Source organism: Mus caroli, chromosome 1 (assembly GCF_900094665.2).
Source record: "Mus caroli chromosome 1, CAROLI_EIJ_v1.1, whole genome shotgun sequence".
NCBI classification, from domain to species: Eukaryota; Metazoa; Chordata; class Mammalia; order Rodentia; family Muridae; genus Mus; species Mus caroli.
Genome location: NC_034570.1, coordinates 157,350,207 through 157,371,033, shown reverse-complemented (window position 1 = coordinate 157,371,033; position 20,827 = coordinate 157,350,207). Strand labels below are relative to the sequence as shown.

Sequence of the window (20,827 nt, the reverse complement as noted above, 5' to 3'; positions counted from 1 at the left end):
GGCTGGTGTGACCCTGGCATCCCTGGCCTGCCTGCCCCTTTAGGAGGCTGCGGTGACCCTGGCATCCCTGGCCTGCCTGCCCCTTTAGGAGGCTGCTGTGACTGCTGACTGTGGATGTCGATTTACTGTTTCCCATTAGCCAGACTTCTGGCGGCCTTTGAGTGCCTTGGCCTGACACAGGCTCACAAGTCAGCTGGAAAAGGTCGGTCCCAGGAGTGTAAGCCAGGGGATGCTCCAGAGACGGGACTGACACGGTCACCACACTCATGGGCCATTAGACCATCAGGCAGCCTTATTTACTGGACAGCCTAGAATTTCTCTTTGCATTTGTTGAACACATTTGGATGATCCTGACATGGTACACACGATTGAATCTTTTTGAGCCTCTGCTTGCTTCTCTAAAATAGGGGATAACTGTTGACCTAAAATCTGTTTCATGATAACCGTAAGATTAATTATGAGACATCGCTTACAGAGAGATGAAATTGTGAAAAAAAAGTCACAATTGGAAAGAATGAAGAATGTTAAAGATAGTTTAGGATACAAATGATTTCATATGCTGGTTTCTGTCTTCTCCACAATGAAACACCCATGACTTTCTTGGGTATGACCAGCATGGCTGTGTTCCCTACTCCTCGAATGAGGTACCCTGTAGCTTAAGTACAAGTGATACTGTCACCAAGAGAGGGCTCTGTGAGGAGCAGGTGGCCTTGAGGAAGTGGCCACGCTTCAGGGATCAGCTTCAGGAATTCAAAGCAGGGTCCCAAACGCTTTTTAGGGCACAGCTGGAATGTGACTCTTTGATGGACCAGGGTGTCTCTCACACTCCTCTCACCATGAGTGGGAAACACAGCCTCAGAGGCCCAGGAGGGGCTTTTCCCTCTCCTCTAGCTCTGGGGAGGGCTGTTAGGCAGCTGCCATGTTCAGGTCCTCTCAAAGGTCTAAATGATTCTCTGCCCAGGGAAGCCAGGGAGTCACAACCTCAACTTTCTTCTCCCATCAGGCTTATCTGGAGTCACTGACTGGCAGTGCTAACTGATAAGACCTATAATAATCAAGCTAACATGTCCACACCACATCACACCACGGTTTGGAACGCCTTTGCACGGTTTTCACTTCAGTTGATTCCTAGATCCAGTGGACTCTAGACATGATTGCTCATTTATGTACAAGCAGACTAGACACTGAATTTTGAAGACCCTGCCAAAGGTCTCAGAGCTGGCACTGGAACCCGGGTCTTCTGACTCTAGCTCTGTGCCGAAGAGCCAGCAGCTAGATTTTAAACTGGCACGGTGAACAGTTCCAATTGGTGTGTCTCCCAGAACTTAATTAGAAGCAGGGTCCACCCACCAGCGCTGGTCTGATGGGCTTTAATGAAAGGAATAGCATGTGAATTATGGGAACCAGAAACACATCTGAATGTCTAAGGGTAGAGCCACCAGAAAGCATTCCCCTCCTCTTCCCCAGTCATCCACAGGGCCACAGGGGAACTGCAGGGGCCCAAAACCCTGCAACCCAGACACTGTGGGTGGTGTGGATGGCTGGAGATGGAGCCTCTATTCCCAGAAACCATGAACATGGATGGAGCTCATTCCCTCTTTGTTCCCCCTCCTACAAAGATGTGGATCTCACTGTTAATTACAACTGCTTCTCTGGGAGGGAGAGACGGAGGGAGGGAGGGAGGGAGGGAGGGAGGGAGGGAGGGTGAGACAGAGACTCCAGGAGGTTTGCTTCCATGTTCTCTGAACTCAGTTGCAAAGCACCGAGGAAATTCATGAACCAGTGAAAAACAACAAGACTAAGTTCATTATATTTATTTAGTGAAGCAAGTCTGGAAAGCCTCCTTCCTGGAAGGCAAAGTGGTCCATTAAAAATGGAGGGGCCAGGGACCAACGGGCTGGCTTCCTGGCTGGCCCTCTTGCTGGCTGTGAGGCTTTAGACAGGTTGCTAAGCCTCCCTGAACCTTGTTCTAGGAAGGCCTCCCTTGCTGGGTAAGGTTGCCATGAGGCCACGTAAGGAGGGGACTCAGTCTTGCGGCACACACACAGGCCTCTAACACGTAGAGCATGTGGTTTTATGTTTATGGTGTGTGCTATTTATGTCCCCTCTCACGCAAAACCACCTAGATTTTCCAGACATTCTCCCACACACATCAACACCTGCTTTGTACCAAAATCCTTGACAACTCTGGAGCTGGTCCTTAAACATCCTATGGATTTGAAACTGCAGGAATGAGAGGCAATCTGGCCCACAGTACCTCTGTGGGTGCTGACCTCACTTTGTGGGTATCTCTGCTGTTGGAGGTCAGGTTCCAGCCCCTCCCTTCAGAAACCCTCAGCTCTGTGAGCTATGCCCCTCTCTGGGGTATTCACCTGAATGCTCTTCTGATTATTTCCTATTGCTTTTTTCTTCTTCTTAAAGGAATCCATAATAATCAACTTCGAAACTGTAGCCACTTCCTGCTGAGTGTTAATAGAAACAGTGGCTTCTGTCATCCTCTGCAACTTTTCTTACTGCAACAAGGTAGACACAGGAGGCTAGGAGAACGGAACCTGGGACCTGCCCCCAAGGACATCCTGTACTCCTGCTGCCTAGGGGAAGGTCATTTGTATCCTACAGTCCAGTGCCCTCAAATTACCCTCTCTCTGCTTTGCCCCTTCCCACCTTCCCCCCGCAGCCACAGTCTAGCACCCAGGCACAAAGTACATCTCGTTTCCTTCCTTCTACCTTTCCTCTAACCATGTGTACGCTCTCTGTCCCTTTGGGAGTTGTGCTTTATCTCTAGGGAGCTTAATGCTTTGCTGATAAAACCAGTTAATCCTCTGCTGCTCCTCTTTTGCAGAGATGGAGGAGGAGATTAGAGGAAAAGGGTTAGGCCATCTCCCCTTCAAGGGCACTCAGGACATGCAGCAAGGAATTGGATCTTGTTTCCCACCTGATGCTCTCTCTAGACTAGGGTCCCCTGTGTTTCCTGAGCCTCTCTATAGTAATGGGAAGGGATCGTGGGTGTGGGGACTCACTCGATCACTTGAAGAAATGGCATGCTGAAAGAAGGTGTGCCCATCAGTGAGGGCCACCTCCAAACAACCCCACGCATACAGCAGCATAGATCCAGAAACAAAAAGGTGAACGCTAGCTTAGGGGAACACAGCTCAACCAGGCAAGACCTTCATGTCTCCATCCTCACAGATCACGGGCTCAGGTGGAACAGTGGCTCCAGGGTTCCTACCACATGTTTCTTTGGGTGGATACTAAGTATTGTTTTACAGCAGGTAGGTGAGATAAGAGGCTTCAGTGGTTGATGGGCAGAACCCAGCTGAGACAGAGGAGGTGAAAGATACAAGCCATATGCCGAGAAGCAAAGCTTCCAGTGAAGTCCAGAGGAATGAAATGGGCACAGAAGCTCAGGTCAGTTAGGATGTGTGTCAGTGCTAAGCAGTCACCGGGGTGTCAGTTCTGTGGATGACACTTAGGGTTCACATGAAAAGCTAGTTTTGAAGAGACACGGTCTGTTGAAGGGGACACTGGTGACTAAAAGTGATAAAAATGGCTCATGTATTTAACAATATCACATGCTTACTGGATATCTTCTATGGTCCAGGCAGTGTTCACGGAGGACACAACAGATATAATATCTACTTTCGTGATACGTGTAGTAAGTTAGTGAACCGTTGCACTCCCCTGGCTGTAGGTATAGAAATGGAAGAGCAGAACTGGAGAACCCCACTGAAACTGTGAAGTCAATGGTGGCCTCTGAGGGGCAGCTGAGACTTGCATGATGAACGGGGATTAGATAGATCATGGAAGGCAGGAGGAGCATTTCAGACACAGGCCAGCCTGGGGCGATGCTCTGAGCTGGGTAAAGCCAGTTCCACTAGAGACCCTGCGAGACATCTGATGTGGCTTAAAAGCAGAAATCCAGAGTGAAAAGTGTTTTATACATTTTATACCACCTGTGATGAGAAGACACTAAAAAGTTTGAGCAGGAAAGTGAGCACATTTGTGTTTGTAATGGATCACTCTGCCTTCTGGGTGGGGGAGTGTCTGGAGGGAAGAGCAAGGATGGAACTGGTAAGTACGGGTGGAAAGCAGAAGATGGCAGCCATGAACACACAAAGGGAAGTGGCTGCGCCCCAGACATGGAGAGGGGTCAGTAGGTCTGATGACAGAGTGGATGAGTGAAGGAGTATCCGGAATGATACCGAGACGTTTTGGCTTGCGTAACTCAGGGAGTGGAGGTACTCTTCAGTAAGATGAGGAAGGACAGTGGATGGAGAAATATGGCGAATGTTTCAGAGGAGAGCATGCATTTAAGAGAGAAGCTGGGTGTGGCGCAGTGCTATAATCCTAGCGTGTGGGAGGCCAAAGCAGAAGGTCAAATTAGGAGGATTGTCACAAATTCCAGGCCAGCTCCAGCCTCATACTAAGTGCCAGACCATGTAGGGCTACATAGTACAATCTTCCTCAAATGATTAAACAACACCGCCACCAAAAGAAATAAACAGAAAAATGCCTTAAGAGTAGAAACCTTAAGCCAGAGATACCTTTCCACCAGTCAAGCAGAACTGCACACAAACACATGCACCTGGCCGCATACCAGACAGAGAGCATCTGCTGCTACTGGGGTGGATGGAGTTACTCAGAGAAAGTGTAAAACGAGAAGGGAAATACGTATTTTGAGTGATATAAAGTAACATTTGTAAGGTAAGACAGAGGTAGGAACAGCTGGAAAGAGAATGGGGGCTAAAAGACCAGAGAAGTTAACCAGGACAGAAAGCTGTCTGTCAGTCATACGTGGTCCATCGAAAAGGCCAGCCTTTCATAGGCAGGTCCATTGGAGTTAGCAGCATGGAGATTGCAAACTACAAACCAGCAGGTTTCTCAATAGATGGAGAGCAGCTCGGATGGGGGTGAATGGGTCTCAGAGGTGGGGGGCTAGTCAGATGCTCAATAGTTGTGGTACTGAAGGAGCAGGGAGCTAGATAAGGACTCTTTCTTGAAAGCGAGGAGTGAGATACATCCTCCTAAATTTCACCTAAGGCAATGCTCTCCAGATGGGCAGATCTGAGCCCATCCTGGGAGAATCTCTTTACAGTCCGAGAAGACAACATGCAGGAGAGGCTCTCTAGCCACAGCCTTTCCCCTGGTCTCAGCTTCACCCCACTCATTCCTGGCAAGAAAGCTCCATTCCTGCTCAAACCTCACCCAGGAAATCTCTTGGGTGTTGGGCTGAGCATTCAGGGCTGTTCTTCTGCCTCCTCTGGACAGCCTCTGCATACCCATGAAGTATGAAGACGACACAGAGAAACTCCTAACTCCCCCTGGTCATGAAGAGCTGACCCTAACTCTCCCAGACTGTTATGTGACCCTTCCCCATAGGCCCTAACCTGCCTGTCAGACTTCAGCTACGTGCATACTCCACCATAGCCTCGTCTCCTCCCCTCCCTTGTTTCCTCTGTGGTGCTTGTGTATCTGGTCATTTGGGAAAACTGAGTTCACTGTAGACTGATTGAGAAACCAATGGCTCTCCTTGCTGGAAGAAGACTTTGAACATTTTACTGAAGTCCACATTAACCAGATCCACCAGACCCAAGTTAGAAATAATCAAGTCATGGCACGTATTCACCAGCCAGACTCCCCATAGCGCCTTGGGGAAGTACCAAGTCACTTGAGTTCAAGTTCAAATTACACCATCGTGGCCATCGACTATTTAAAATATTCCTTTAGAAGCCTACCCCTTGAACATGGAAATTAAATCCACCTTGGGATTCTGTCCCACTCCAGTCAGAATGGCTATGATCAAGAAAAAAAAAAAGACAATAAATGCTGCAGGATGTGGGGAAAGAGGAACCCTTATTCAGTGTTGGTGGGAGTGTAAACTTGATATATTCATTATGGAAACCAATATGGAGGTATCTAAAAAGACTTAAAATGAAAGTACCATAGCATAGCATAGCATAGCATACCATACAACTACCCTATCACACCTAGGCATATATACCCAAAGGATTCTATATCAGACCACAGAGACATCTATCCATCCATGTTGCTGCATCACTTACAACAATAAGGAAATGGAACAATCCAGGAGTCTATCAACAGGAGAATGGAGAATGAAAACATGGCACATATACCCATTGGAATTTTGCTTAACCATAAAAGAAGTAAAATTATAAAATCTACATACAATAGGTGGATCCACAAAGTACATTAAATTAAGGTGACCTGGACTCAGAAAGACAAAAACAACCCCCCCAAACACGATATCCCTCTCTTTCTCTCTCTCTCTCTTTCACACACACACACACACACACACAAACTCTTTCTCTCATACACTCACACATATAACTCTCTCACATACACATTCACACACATGCTTACACACAAACTCTCTCACATACAACTCTTTCATATACACCCACACACATTCTCACATATATACTCACACACATGCTCTCACACACAAACTCTCTCACACACAACTCACATACCACTCTCTCTCTTACATACACACATACACATTCTCATACATGCTCTCACACACAAACTCTCTCACACACACAACTTTCACACACACACCTCTATCTCACACACACACTCACACACACTCTCACACACAGTTATATACATGCTTACACACTTTGACACACTCACACACACACAAACTCTCTCTCACACACTCACACACTCTCTCACACACACTTATACATATGCTCACACACTTTGACACACTAACACATACACTCTCTCTCACACACTCACACTCTCACACACTTATACACATGCTCACACACTTTGACTCACACACACACACACACACTCTCTTTCACACTCACACACACACACACACACTCTCTCACACACATACTTACACATACACTCACCCACACACAAATCTCATGCTCTTTCATATGCTGATTAACTTCTGGTGTCTGTAAGTTTGTAAATGGGTGTGTGTAAGAGAGTAGGTACAGAATCTGAAACTAGGCAGGAGACCACAAGAGAAGAACAAGAGCTGTTGAGAAAGAGGGGAGAGGTCAAGAGGTCACATGTGACATGAAAGCAGAAAGGAGGCTACTGGGGTTGAAGGGCACAGGAAGGAACTGGGACTAAGGGTGGGAGTAGGGTGAAGAAAAACCACAGCAAACATTTTGTTTGAAAAATGCCATAACGAAACTTAATTCTTTGTATGCTAATAAAAAAGCCTACCCCATCTCGACTCCTGGAAATTCAACATTTAAGCCACAAAGACATGCTCTTTCAATCCTGGAACTAGTAGCTTCTTGGTGTTTTAGATGTGGATTTAGTCTTGTACAGTACTTTCCAAATACTGAGAAGTCGCCCTCGCAACCTAACCTCACAGCACCACGCTTCTTCGAGAGAACACAGCACAGGCGTGAACACCCAGGCTGCGGTGTCTGCCACTCATAGTACTGGCTAAAGTGGACGCAACAACGGACAGACTGCCGTGACTTCTATGCAATATGAGTTCCCATTAAAAAGTTTATATTGGCAAAGTTTTCCAGAGCATAAATATTCTGTAGAAACTGGTTCAGTTAAAAACCTAGGCTCCAAAGTGGCCCTAAACACATAGCAATTATTACAACCACAAAGAGGGAGATCGACTCTGGATACAGATCTATAATAATGCAATTTATGATTTCTTGGAGACTATTCTCCCTTCCCTTCCCCAACAACACAGGAACCAGCAATCTTAAAATATTGAAAGTAGCAGTTAAATGAAACAAACAAAATCTTTCCAAACCTCCAATGCAAGAACTCAGCAAGGTATAACAGGAGAATATATTGTTAGGAATTCATGCCTGTGAAAACTGGTTCAAAAGTGGACACACCCTCCCCTAGAGACAAGGAAGTTCTACTATCATGTCTGTGTACAGCTCAACTCAACTCCTTTGGCAGAAAATGTTTTATATTTTATGGAAGGAATATCTATATCTACATCTCTCTATATATATCTCGTATTTACTGATTTACAAGGGTCTTGAAGCCACAGAGGGCTCTCCCGTGTAGTCATGAGAAAGATAGGTGGGGCGCTGCTTCTGCCCAGCCCCCCTTCCTTTCCTAGGGGTTTCAGGCTTTGTGACTGCCCCAGCAAGGTTAAGCAACCCCCTCCCCAGACTGCCCCATCATGAGACAGATACCCTCCCCTGCCAGGCTTTCTTACTTGGCTGGAAAGAATGAGTTTCAAAAAGCCCCCAACAAACAAACAAACAAGCCAACATTTCTAACCACTCTTTTCGGGTTGTGTCTTTTTAGGTGGCATGATTCACCCAAAATATGTCCCCCATTTCTCTCATTTCCAGAAAGACAAGAACACAGTGTGCACAGGCATATTGCAAAGCTGGGTTTGCATCTCTCTCTCTCTCTCTCTCTCTCTCTCTCTCTCTCTCTCTCTCTCTCTCCTGAGCTTTTATGCTTAAGAAGCAAAGTGCAAACTCTGGGAGTAAATGGAAACAAAACAATCTGTCAAAATTCCTCTTAGCACCTATGACTAGTGTTAACTTACATGCTCCCGGGGTGCAAGAAAAAAGCCCAAAAACTGCTGCTGAAAAGATGCTTTGACCTTTTAAAATGAGAACTCCCCCATCCCACATCCATATTAAATAGGAAACCTTGAGAGTGCCACAGTTTTAGATTAAAAAATGAAATGAGGTTGAATTTCCAGAAAAGGGGTTTCCCTATAGGCTACAAGCTAATTAGAGTGTTCTAGACTGACATTGTAATAGTAAGTAGAATACAGGCCCCAAATCTCCTAGCCAAATGTAGTGGCCAAGTACACGGAGTCTAGTTCCGAAAGGGGACGGGAGGGCAGATGAAAATCTAGTAGATAAAAAAGTCCAGAACACGACCTCGCAAAGCCAGTGTGGTTCCAGGGCAGGATGTCCGCCCCTGGCGGCCGCAGAACCCTGGCGATCTAGGTGCACGCCGCTGCCAAATCCTCAGCGCGCACTAACCGGCGCTGCTGAAGGAAGTTGGAGAGCTCCCAGCCAGCCGACTGGATAGGCGGTGGGCGCCTGGGAATCCCTTCCAGCGCCGCAATTAGGAAAGTTTTGAAAAGTAAAGACCCCAGACAGATGAAGGGTCTCATCCTTTCCTTGAGCCTAAGAAACACCTCGTGTTACACCAGGCGGCTGCTAGCACAAGGCCACCAGTTTCTCTTGGCCCGGGAGCATCCGGTGCCTTCCAGCTCCCCACCGCCCCAGAATTGGTCCTCAGGGCGCATAGCTAGAGGGGCCTTCTGCCCAGCTGGAGATTCCAGGCAGAGATGCCCTTTAGGCTCGCTGGCCTGGGAGGCAAAGGCAGAACCTCTAACTCCCATTCCTACACCCTGGACCTTCTCTTCCAAGCCAGCTTGATTTTCTCCAGAAGACGCACGACACAGCCCATGCGCCCCCAGCACTCCACTCCTCTCCCCAAACTTCCCGGGGAAATACAGACTGCGCCCCCAAACTCCCACGACAATCGCCAATCATCCTATCTTTGCCTCTTGTACCCTCCCAGTCGCGTTCTTCCTGCCCCTCACTATTCTCCTCGCCTCTCTGAGGAAGTCAGAAGCAAAGCACGACAAAATGCCTTCGCGAGGAGCCTCCCGTCACCCGCCCTGTCACTGAAACAAAAGCGCAGGGAGGAGGGAGGTGGGTGGGGAGGCAGGAGGAAGGTTCGGAAAGAGATGGGGGCAACGGTAAGAGGGGTTGGGGAGGGGGTTCAGAATGGAGAGTGGAGAAAGGGGCCAGGACCCCGCTCCCGCGCCGCGTGGCGTGGCCGGTCGCTTACATGCCCAGGTCGCTGTAGGTGTTGAAGAACTCCATCTGGTTGCATGCCTGGATCCAGCCCACCACCCAGGTCTCGTGGCGGGGGATGGGGGGCATGACCACACGGGCCGAGGCTTTGAAGTAAGGGGTCTTGTAGCGCAGGACGATGGGCGAGGTCTCCTCGATGCGCGTGGGGCACTGGTCGATGGTGGCGCACACATCGTACACCACGATGTTCTCGCGCCGGATCCGCGCCTTGCAGGTGATGCTTTGGATACAGCCCATCCTGCCGCCCGGCGCCGGCGCGGCGCGGCGTGGGGCAGCGCGGGGGCCCGGCGCGGGCAGCCGCGGGCGCCCGTCACGCCGGCATGGCGACGCGCAGCTCGCTCCCGGTCCAGCTCAGCTAGCGCCTAAGAGCGAGGAGCCGCCGCCGCGGGGCATCCTCCGGGGAAGCCCCCTCCCCTTTCCGCGCGCTGGGTCGCGGCTGCCCCGACGCCCGCCCACGCCCGCCTCCTCGCTCCAGCAAGGGCGCGCGGAGCGTGCGCTCCTAGGAGGCGGCGGGCGCTCTCTCCGGCTCCCGTGCCCCGGCGGAGGGCAGGGAGGGGAGCGGCGCTGCGAGGAGTGGTGCCCACCCCGGGCCGGAGCCCCCCGCCCGTCGCCGGAGAGGAGGAGGAGGCGGCGGCGGCGGTGGCGGCATGGAGCTGCAGGAGGGTGGCGGCGGCAGCGCCCGGTCTGTCTGTTTCCGCGGCGGCAGCAGCAGCAGCCGCCGCCGCCGCCGCCGCTGCATGAACCTCTGCTGCACCGCGGCTGCCCCCCGCGTGCAGCGCACCCAGCGGCGGGCGAGCGGGCGGCCCGAGCGGCAGGCGGAGGCAGGCGGCGGCGGCGGAGACCGCGCTCCCTCCCGCCCCGCCCTGGAGCCGGACAGCGCCCACACTCCCGCATCCGGCTGCGGGGGCGTGTGGGGGGCGCCAGGGGACCGTAGCCCCGGGCGGAGAGCCCAGCGGACTAGGGCTACGGGGGACAAGCTCCGCGGAAGAGACTGGCTGTACGCCATGAGTTTGTCCCTCTTCGGCTGCCGTCCGGGGGGGGGAGTAGTGTGCAAGGGTGGGGGGTGTTTAAAGGGCTGCTAGCTCCCGGGCGGGGCCGGGCACGTGGGGTTGGGCGGGGCCGGGACCCCGGTAGGTGGCGCCCCGCGGGTGATAGTGGGGTGTAGAAGCGGGACCCTGCTTATTGGGATGGGTGGGGCCGGGAGGGCGGGGCGCGGTTCAGAGTATAGAGGGAACCACAGTGGGGTACGGTGGGGCTGCGGGAGGAGAGATGTTGGAGAATCAGCTCCAGCTAAGATGTATCGTTATTTGTGATATAGTTTGTTAGAGTTGGGTGTGACCTCCAGCAGTGCCACGAAATAGATTTACTACCTCGTTCACTGGCCCGCGTTTTCCTCTAGTCTAGTAGAAGCTTTATTTTTTAATTTTTATTTCATTTTATTTATTTATTTTGCACCACAGTATTGAGAGTGATACCTGAGAAATCCCATTGGAGGCTGACGCAAAGTCACCCCAAATGCCAGTGTTAGTCGAGGCACCAGCTCAGCCCACTCATGGCCTGTTTTCATATCACCCCTCCACAATCTCTGAAAATACTCTTATCAGAACAACACACAGAGTGTATGTGTGTGTGTGTGTGGGGGGGTTGGAATTCCTTGGGAAACACTACCTTTTGAATGTCTTGCGTCCTTAGACAAGCTGTACTTAGTGGAATCATCTAGGTAGATTAGAACGCTTAGCTATCCTCCCAGTCTTACCTAAGACCTGTTAAGTACAAACAGAAGTTCAGGGCTTTATGGAACCCAGGAGGATTAAAGAGTAACCACTTGATTCTACGAAGTCAAGGCGCCAATTTGTAGAAAGCCCCAATCTCTGTAGAAAGCTGGGGATCTTAGGGATCTTTTCTTGTCTTTGCTTCTCCGGAAGGGGCATGGTGACCAGCACACAGTCATTTCCTACTAGCTGTGTCAGAGTGAAACCTTGACCAAAGAGCCACCAGCCTCCGCTCTCCCGATGGAAACTGACGCCACAGATGACCTGCACATTCCATTCCGTGTATCTGCCACGTGTGTGTTATTGTGATCTCGAGGGTCAAATAGGAAGAATATTTACCAGATGATTTTTTTTTTATTACACGTCTTCTCTCATAGTTCAGAGCCAGCAGCTTCTTTTAACCTTTTTTCCCCTCACGATCACTGAGCATTTGCTGGATCTGGTACTCACGTGTGAACACCTCTAACAGGCCACACAAGACTGCCTGGGTGAGTCTTTAGTTAGGAGAGATGAATTCCTAAAGTTCTGAAAGCAGTTCTAAAAGCAGCCTCCATCCTTGTCTTACCTTTTCTGACACGCTGGCTTCACTTTATAGTTCACAAAAAAAAAAGCAGTCTCCTTCTTTGATGACATGGCTCACTTTATGATGTAGCTGCAAGCCTCCATCACTGGTCCTTTTATTCAGCAAACACTTCCTGGTGGCATGGCAGGAGCCAAGTATTGTCGCTAGGTACTAGCGACTCGGGGTTGGACCAACATTCACAATCCACTCGAGAAGATAAATCTATTAACAAGTTGTTACAGTCAACTGTGATGGTGCTGTAATAGAAACGGATATCCAGTGCCAGGGGAGGCCAGACAGGAGAGCCACTGAGATTTATAGATGGCTCTGCCGAGACAGTGACATTTGAATTAGATCCTGAGGACTGATTGAGACTGGCCCAGAAGAGAAACATCCGAGGATGAGACAGAGATGAGTTTGTGAAAAAGCAAAATGCGTAGAGAGGTGAACGAGCTTAGGCACAGTCAGGGGAAAACAGCCGCTAGTGGTCAACAGACTTCAAATCTCTGTCCCCAGACTCGTTGTTGATCTTCAGAGGAAGTCAGTGAATGCAAGTTTCAGTTGGAGGGAGTGGGAAATGGTTCTCTACCAATGTGGAGACTAGAAATAGGCAAGATTTCAGGGTCCATGATTGACAGATGATTTGGCCTTGAGTTAGGGTAGAGCTATGGGGCTCCGGAGGCCTGGCTGCATCTGAGAGTCATTAGGAGGTAAATTTGATTCACTCAGTGATTGATGAGTGCAGAGGAAGGTCGGGGCCAAATATTGAGTTTTCCAGCTTTGGTCATCAAATGCATGTGGTCAGATGAAGACAAAAGTAGGAACATGTTGAGGTTGGGAGTCAAATCGTGTTCAGTTGGCGAGGCTCAAGAGACGGTTTGGGGGGAGGAAGCCAGAGTTTGGGTTTCAGTGGTTATTATCTTCTAAGGGGTAGACAGAAAGAAAAACATTCAGCTGGAGAATTAGGTTATCTTTCTCATTTGAATAATTGGTCAGTCTGCAGTTGGGTGGCTAAAAACTCCATTGTCTTCTGGTAGTACAAGCCAAGAGGCCATGCATGGAGAGAGTTTGTTAGCTGTCTCCAACGTGTAGGAAAAATGTGTAAGGGAGAATATGTTTTATTTTCAAAACTTAAAAGACTTTGTTGTACCTAGTAGAGTGTCAATAAAATATATTATCTATAGCCTTTGATCAGTGTCTCTCTTGATGACTTTACCCACGACCTTGGTGAATCTCCGGAATCATGAGTGTCGCCATGACAGTTTCAACCGTAAAATATAGTAAACTATAGTCATAAAATGTAAAGGATGCTCTCAGACTTAAGGGATCTTAAATAAACGTGGGGCTATGATAATTTCTAAAGGTATTTACATAAAGTTTGCAATTAAAATAAACTTACTTCATTATAATGCATTGTTACCTTATCAACTGCATTATCACCAGAGTCCTCAAGGAAAAAAAAAATGCCAGTGTGAGACTTACTGTGTAAATGCCAATGAGAAAGTGAGCCAAGCTGTGTGGAGACACAAATGCTAGGTGTTCAGTGAGCTCCACCCACTGGATAGATATGGCTGGCATGGACTCTCTTAGCCTCCCCGAAGCCCATTCAGATTCACATCTCAGCAAATTACATCATGGCGTGCACCTTTCAGGTCACTGACTGGAGACAGTTACCCTTCCCAACTGTTTGTCGTCAAATGCCAGTGCACCTAGGCCTGTAGTGCAGATGAAGTGTTTACAAGTTCAGCAGCTTCTCCGTGAGGCTATTCTGTGTTTCCTGTTCCCTGTTTTCTGCTGTTAGTGGTCTACCCCAAGAGTGGCACATTCCAGGCAAGCGTCATGCTCCAAGCTATGCCTAGCCCCTCTTCCGTTTCCCCTTCCACCTTTTCACACGAGTGTCCCTTGCCTCTGGCAGCACCACACACCTGCCTTGGCTAGCTGCCTCCGTGCTGTTATAGTTGTTTGCTCACACTAACCGCCTGAAGGAGGCAGTTCCTTCCTCAGGAAGGTGCATCATTATGCTCTGCCACCCAGTTCAGTCCCCAATAAGCATCTGACATCTTTCTAGTCTTGGAAATCTGATGAAACTCTGTTTCCCAGCCCTTCCCTACAAGCCCTGCAAGCTGTCTTATTACCTACAGCAAGGGTGCATTTGGGTTCTGAGTCTTTCTCATCCCACTGTGTTTTCAGTATGCTTGTCTGAGGTTAACAGATGCCCTTTGTCTTTAAGCACTGCACATAGTCCGAAGGATTCTCAGTTCTGAGTACCAGAAGTTGGAAAAACCCCAATGACAAGACCTTGATAACAGCCGTTCCTTATGAGTAATGTCATTGGCACTCGTTCTCGGGGTGCAGCACAGCTACTTCTTTGTACTCTGAGCTTTTGATGTTTTGGGATAGGACAGAAGTCTTCAGTTCCCTAGCCAGGGCCCTCCAGCACGCTCTGAGGGACTCCAGCCTGTTTGCCTCAGCTGCAGTGACCCTGTGCTCTGACTTTTTACAAGAGGGAGATCTCTGGCTTGACTTTTCCTATCAACTGAGTCATTACTCAGCCTGCCAAAGCAGGCCTTCTTAGAAATTATGGGTCAGAGAGGCCTATCGTCTCATTGACCTTGTCAAGAATTTCCAGAAATGGTAGGACAGACTGCCAAACGTTGAGGAATCGCCTCTGAAACTTGAAAATGGAGATGGGTGGCAACCTGGCTGAGATGGCCTGAAGACAGGAGGGTACACAGTAAGGACGCCATTCCCTGTAGGTTTATTACTTGGTTGACTGTGACTTTAGGATCTGAATGACCAGATTTTCTTCCAGATAGGTTAGGAAGCTCAGCGTGGACGGAGATCATAGAAGCAGGATTACCAAGTCTCTTAGCCTGAGATACAGGACTGCTTTGAATAGTCTGACAGCTTTGTGTTAGGTTCCGTAAAGCTCACAGAGATATGCTCTGGCTTCTCCGTGCTGTCAAAGGTCCCATCTCTGACACACTCAAAAGTCTTTCTTCTTAGTCCTTATCAGTACAGTGATGTTATTTCCTTCCTCTAAGTCCAGGGTCCCACCCTTTGTTCATTTCCTTCAGCTTCTGACTCCCTTATTTTCCTCCTGTCCCTTGCATTTCCTAAGGGGTTCTCCTGGAGTCTTCAGGACTTTTACACATGATATCGGATTTGACTATTATTGTCATGAGTGTCTTCCGTGTTCCCCACCCCCACCCCCAAGCTAGACAGTTTTTCTCAATTCAAGGCAAGTGTTCTAGTCTACCTGGTAGATGTTTCTTTGAGTGTCTTCATATTTCTGCTGTACCAATGAATTGACACTCTCTTCCAGTCAGCCAGAGTCTCCTCTGACAACCATTTCTGGCTGAAGCTCCCAGTGTCTCTCCTCAGTATTGAAACTAAACCAACCTAGATTCTTCATTCTCCTTTTCCACGTTGGCTTGGCCATGCCCTCTGCATGTTCACATCCTACTCTGTGGAGTTTGCTTGCTTGTGACCATTGTTACCATTGACTATGTTGGGCAATGTGAGCTGTGGATGAGTGGAAAATGCCAGCCCCTGCCTGTAGGACTGTCAAGAGTGATCAGATTACCACAGCGGAGGTCTCCCAACAACAGATCCTCTATCTTTCCTGTTTTCTGTTTCATTTCCAAACTTGAAGGAGTAATCTGTAAACTGGCTATACAGATGTGGCCTGAGGTGAGATGACCACTTGCAAACAGACCCAGGTTTGTAGACAACCTCAGCAGAAGGTAGATGCCTTCATTAAATTCCCGTTGGCTATTCACACTCTCCAGTCTTGTGACTCCGCTCTTCTTCCTGCACAGTTACATTTTCCAAACAAACTCTGACTAACGGCAGGCTAAGTGTGCATCACCACGGCTCCTCTTCACAGATCAGGAGGCGAGAGTTAGCTTTAGGTTTCCCAGTTGGGAGCTCAGACATGACACCTTTGAACCTGCTTGTCATTGGCAGAAGAAAGAGGAGGCCACCTACTCCTCTGAGTCTTAGCCATACCAGAGCAACCTCATTTTCAGGCTGATCCTGACCTAGAGCCTCACCGATCCAGTGTTCCTTTGAGCCTCTGGTCCTGGTTACAGTACCCATCACCCTTTTGTGTAGGAACAGGCTCCTTTCTGACTTTTTTGAGCCACTTAGTTGTTTTTTCCACATTTCTTTCTCAGGTGCCCTACAACTGCTGTGTGTGTGTGTGTGTGTGTGTGTGTGTGTGTGTGTGTGTGTGTGTTTGTACACGCACATGAGTGTGTGTACATGTGGATGCCACAGGTCATTTGGGGGGTGTCTTTCTCAGTTGCTCTCAACCTTATTTTTTGAGACAGAGTCTCTCACAGGACTCATTGATTCGGCGGGACTGACTGGCCGGCGAGCTCCAGGGATCTGTCTGTCTCTGTCTCTATAGTACTGAGATTACAGATGTGTGCTGACATCTCCTGCTCTTTCCATGGGTCCGGGGGATCTGAAATAAGGTCCTCACAATTGCACAGCAGACACTGTGTTATCTCCAGTCCCCCAAACTACTGTTTTGTTTGTTTGTTTGTTTGTTTTAAATCCTGGAACTGACAAGAGTCTTTTTGAAAAATCCAGTAAGATCACATCATATATTTTGAAAAAAAAAACACCCCAAAATCCATCTCAATGATTTCGCACTGCTTTGGGGACCTCAGGGAGCCAGGGCTATGATGGGATCCTTCCTGATGTGGCCCCTGGCTGCCTTTCTGCCTCACTAGGCACCATCTTCTCTAGTCCATTTTGGGTGCTCTCTTTCTCTCACCTCACTGACCGAGTCAAGCCGCTTGCTTCCATCCTCTGGGGCATCGTGGAGGGTCCTTTTCCTGTTGGATCATTCCTCCTTCTTGTCTTTTCCAATCTCTGACCCCAGGACTCTGCCCTTCATTTGGCTAACTCAAGCTTTATTAAAGCTCAACTCATAAATGTAACCGTCCTTTTGATTTCCCAGACCCAGCTTGGAATCATTATTGGGAGCTCCTGAAGCCCCCCATGCCCCTTCCCCACCTCAGCTGTCGTATGAGTACTTATTTCTTAGTTTGGTTATTTAACTATGAGTACTTGTCTTTCTTGATAGGTTACACGCTCTGTCATGGTAGGAAACTATATTGATCTTTCTTCCATTGCTTCTCTAGCCTTCAAATCATTGATGGGCACACAGTAGGCACTCACAAATACTTCTTAAATAAATGAATGAGTTGGGACTTTGCTTTGGCAACCCACATAGTATTGCACACCTTCTAGAGATGTGGTCCCATCTCACTTTTGACATTCTCCCACTATCTGGATGGATAAAAGATCTCAGAACTTTCCCTTGGGCATAGGACCCTTCTGCTTACCTTCAGATTTGCAAATGCTGCCCATTCTTGTGGGTCCTAGGTTCCATGCTCTTGGGCTCCATCACCCACATTGTGTCAAGGACCAGCGTCTGGAGAAACCACACATATAAAGGAGGCACTGGTCAGGTGACCTTTAGGAAATCTTTGCCTTGTTCACTTAGACAATGCAACACTGAGTGCTGTGGCTCACAACTGTAACCCCAGCGCTTGGGACTACAGAACAAGAGGATTGTTGGAAATCTGAGGACAGCCTGGGCTAGGCCTTAGTCTCTGTGAGATTCTGTTAGGACAAAAAAAAACACAGACTTCAGTCTAGGCCAAGTAAATACAATGTAAGAGCGGCAATCTCTGCAAACCTTTAGCATTGATGTATGTAATTATATTTTATTACTGCTGCAAACTATTGATTTATGAACAGAAAGAAAACCCAAAACACATTATAATAAAAGAAATGAGCAGTAGATACAGGAGAAAAAATAATACAGAAGGGAAAGAGAAAACCTGAGGTTCTCCTCAAATTAAGTATTGTATTGACAAGACCAGAAGCTAATTTTACCTGGATCAGTTCAGTAAGGATCTCCCACAGTGGAGGGGAAATGACATTAGTGTTCACACTTTCCGGGGAAAGTGAGGGCAGCACCCAGAATCCTGCACCAAAGCGAGACAAGCCAGGAGCGGGTGACACATGGCAATTCTATTTCACAGCCCTCCCGCAGAGCTGCATGGAGAAATCCATGCTGTTTCCCTAAAATGTTCGAAGCACAATTGATTGTATCTTAAAATAGGACCACAGCCCAGCACTGGGACCAGTAATGGGGAGCTGTGTCTCAGAGGCTTTGAGTCTTTCAGTTCACAGAGAATCAGCAGTTATATGAATTCTTTTGGAAGCCCCAGTCTCCCTGTTTGTATTCATAATTAAAACTATCTGCTTTCGTGGCTGTCTCTAGCTTCCCACCTGCTCTGTCACAGGAAAAGAACTGACAGTTACTTGGTGGCCTGCTGAGGGTTCTGACTCTTCCGAGGTGCTGTCCTGTCTCACCTGACACACCCTTATTCAGTGACCTTTACTGAAAGAATTTAAGACCCAGTTTTTTTTTTTTTCCAAAGATGAGACTACATCTTCTTAGAGAAATGAACATGAGTTTAGAGAATGGGAAAAGACTGGCTAGAAGGAGAAGACAAAGGAGAGATGAGAGGATGGATGGCTTACTCTCTCTGTTAGCTTTCCCAGCAAATACCCGGGGTCAACAATTTACAAAAAGAAGACGTTTACTTTGACTGACAGTTTTTTCCTTTCATTTGTGGCAAAGCAGCACATCATAGCAAGAGTGTATCTTGGAGCAAAATCAGGGACTAAAGATTTTGGCCTTTGGAGGGACAGTTAAGATCCAAATATAGTTTCAATCAAAACGAATTGGGAGACCCACCTCTCAAAAGGAAGTCCTGAGGCTCAGTTTTAAGAAGTTTGTTTACATACAGACACACAGACACATCCACACACACATACACACAGAAACAGACACAGACTCACAATACACAGACACATCCATACATACAGACACACAGACACATACACACACACACACAAAGAAACAGACACAGACACACAATACACAGACACATTCATACACACAGACACATACATAGACACACAGACACAGAGGCACATTCACACACACATACACAGAAATAAACAGACACAGACACATACACACAGAGACACACACACATATAGACATGCAAAGACACACACACAGACATACACAGACTCATAAACAGACACATACACAGACATACATACACACAAATACACAGACATGCACTCATAGACTTACACACAAACACAGACACACACAGACACACTCACAGGCATACACACAGATAAACACATACATAGACACTCACACAGAAGCACATACAGACATATGCAGACACATGCAGACACAGGCACACAAACACACACTTAAACACACACACACACACACACACACACACACACACAGAGGAGCTACTTACTCTGTTTCTCCAAATTCGAACCCAATCTTCCTTACACTCAAAGTGTTTCCCCTCTCCCTTTATTGTCCCCTTGGCACCTAGCTTAGAGAATAAGGTTGAGTTCGTGTCTGAATCGATTTCAACTCTAGGATAAAGATGTAGGAACAATTATGACTGACAGTAGAAATCAAGTGCTGAGAAGTGACATGAAGACAAATTCAGAGGAGAATGGAGAATTAAAGTCCCCGAACAGTGACAGAAATCTTGCAAAGGGGAATGGGTTTTCTGAGGGCTTGTGGTCCTTGAACCAACCTAATTCTTTCTCAAGAAGGGAAGACACACGAAATGGGGGAGGTAAACAAGCGCAAATGCAGAGATCTCTGTGAGCAACTAACTCTTGCAGTCAGGTCCTCCATCCCTGCTGCAAATAGCCTTGTGATAATTTCCCTGCATGCTTTTGCCTATCAGAAATAGGTGGGAGATTTCGTAAGTGCTACACATCACTGTTTTAAATATTCTCTGCTGTGTCCTCAGACTCTGGTGCTAGTGATGGTGAATCTTGGTTGTCATCTGAAATCACCTGAAGCACTAACTGCTGGGAACTCCTGGGAGGGATTTTCTTGATCAGATTATTTGAAGTTGGAAGACCTACCCTAAATATGGGCGGTGCCTCCGAGTGACTGAAGGACACCTTGCCCTTTGATCTTTGGCGTTCTGCCTACTTAGTCTCACTCTCACTGGCAAGTTCACCTGTCCTGTTGCTGTGGAATTCATTCACCCGTACTAGAACTGTGTGTGTGTGTGTGTGTGTGTGTGTGTGTGTGTGTGTGTTTGCTTCTTAATATACTGAAGCTGAGGCGTTCTCAGGGAGCTTCCCAGGCCTTTAGTGCCAATGAAGACTTTTGAGTTCTGCAGCTTTATGAGCTGAGCAATTGATTCTTGGTCCTTCCAGTGTGAGATAGCCATTGTTGGACCAACCAGAGCATATCCTATAAGATCTAATAAATTTCCTGTATATCACATATTACTGTGTATTATATAATCACTTCTGTTCCCTTAGGAGTCCATAGTACAGGACTCAATTTCTGATTTGCACCGTAATATACAAAGGTGTTCCTTTGTTCTTCGTGGTTGCTGGGGATCAAGGGCCACCCACCAGGAAAGCATCTCTCTGAACATTCTGTAGTACTAGACTGGAAAAAGGAAGCAAATCTGAGGAATTTGGCAGAGGTCTACAAAGACTGAGCAATTTGATGGCTGCAAAGAAAGAAATTAAAATATGACATCAAACAAATGAAAAAAATGAATAATCAGTGG

At 47.9% G+C, this 20,827-nt stretch overlaps 1 protein-coding gene across 1 annotated transcript in view; it reads right to left on the bottom strand.

Moving 5' to 3' along the window:
- Fam78b (family with sequence similarity 78 member B) overlaps nucleotides 1-10,582 on the bottom strand; it is a 77,419-nt gene extending 66,837 nt beyond the window's left edge. The window contains exon 1 of the mRNA XM_021174771.1: nucleotides 9,796-10,582. Within this exon, the coding sequence (XP_021030430.1) occupies nucleotides 9,796-10,058 (263 nt within the window). The 5' untranslated portion in view covers nucleotides 10,059-10,582. The remainder of the gene's footprint in view (nucleotides 1-9,795) is intronic.
- Between the last annotated feature and the right edge of the window lie 10,245 nt (nucleotides 10,583-20,827).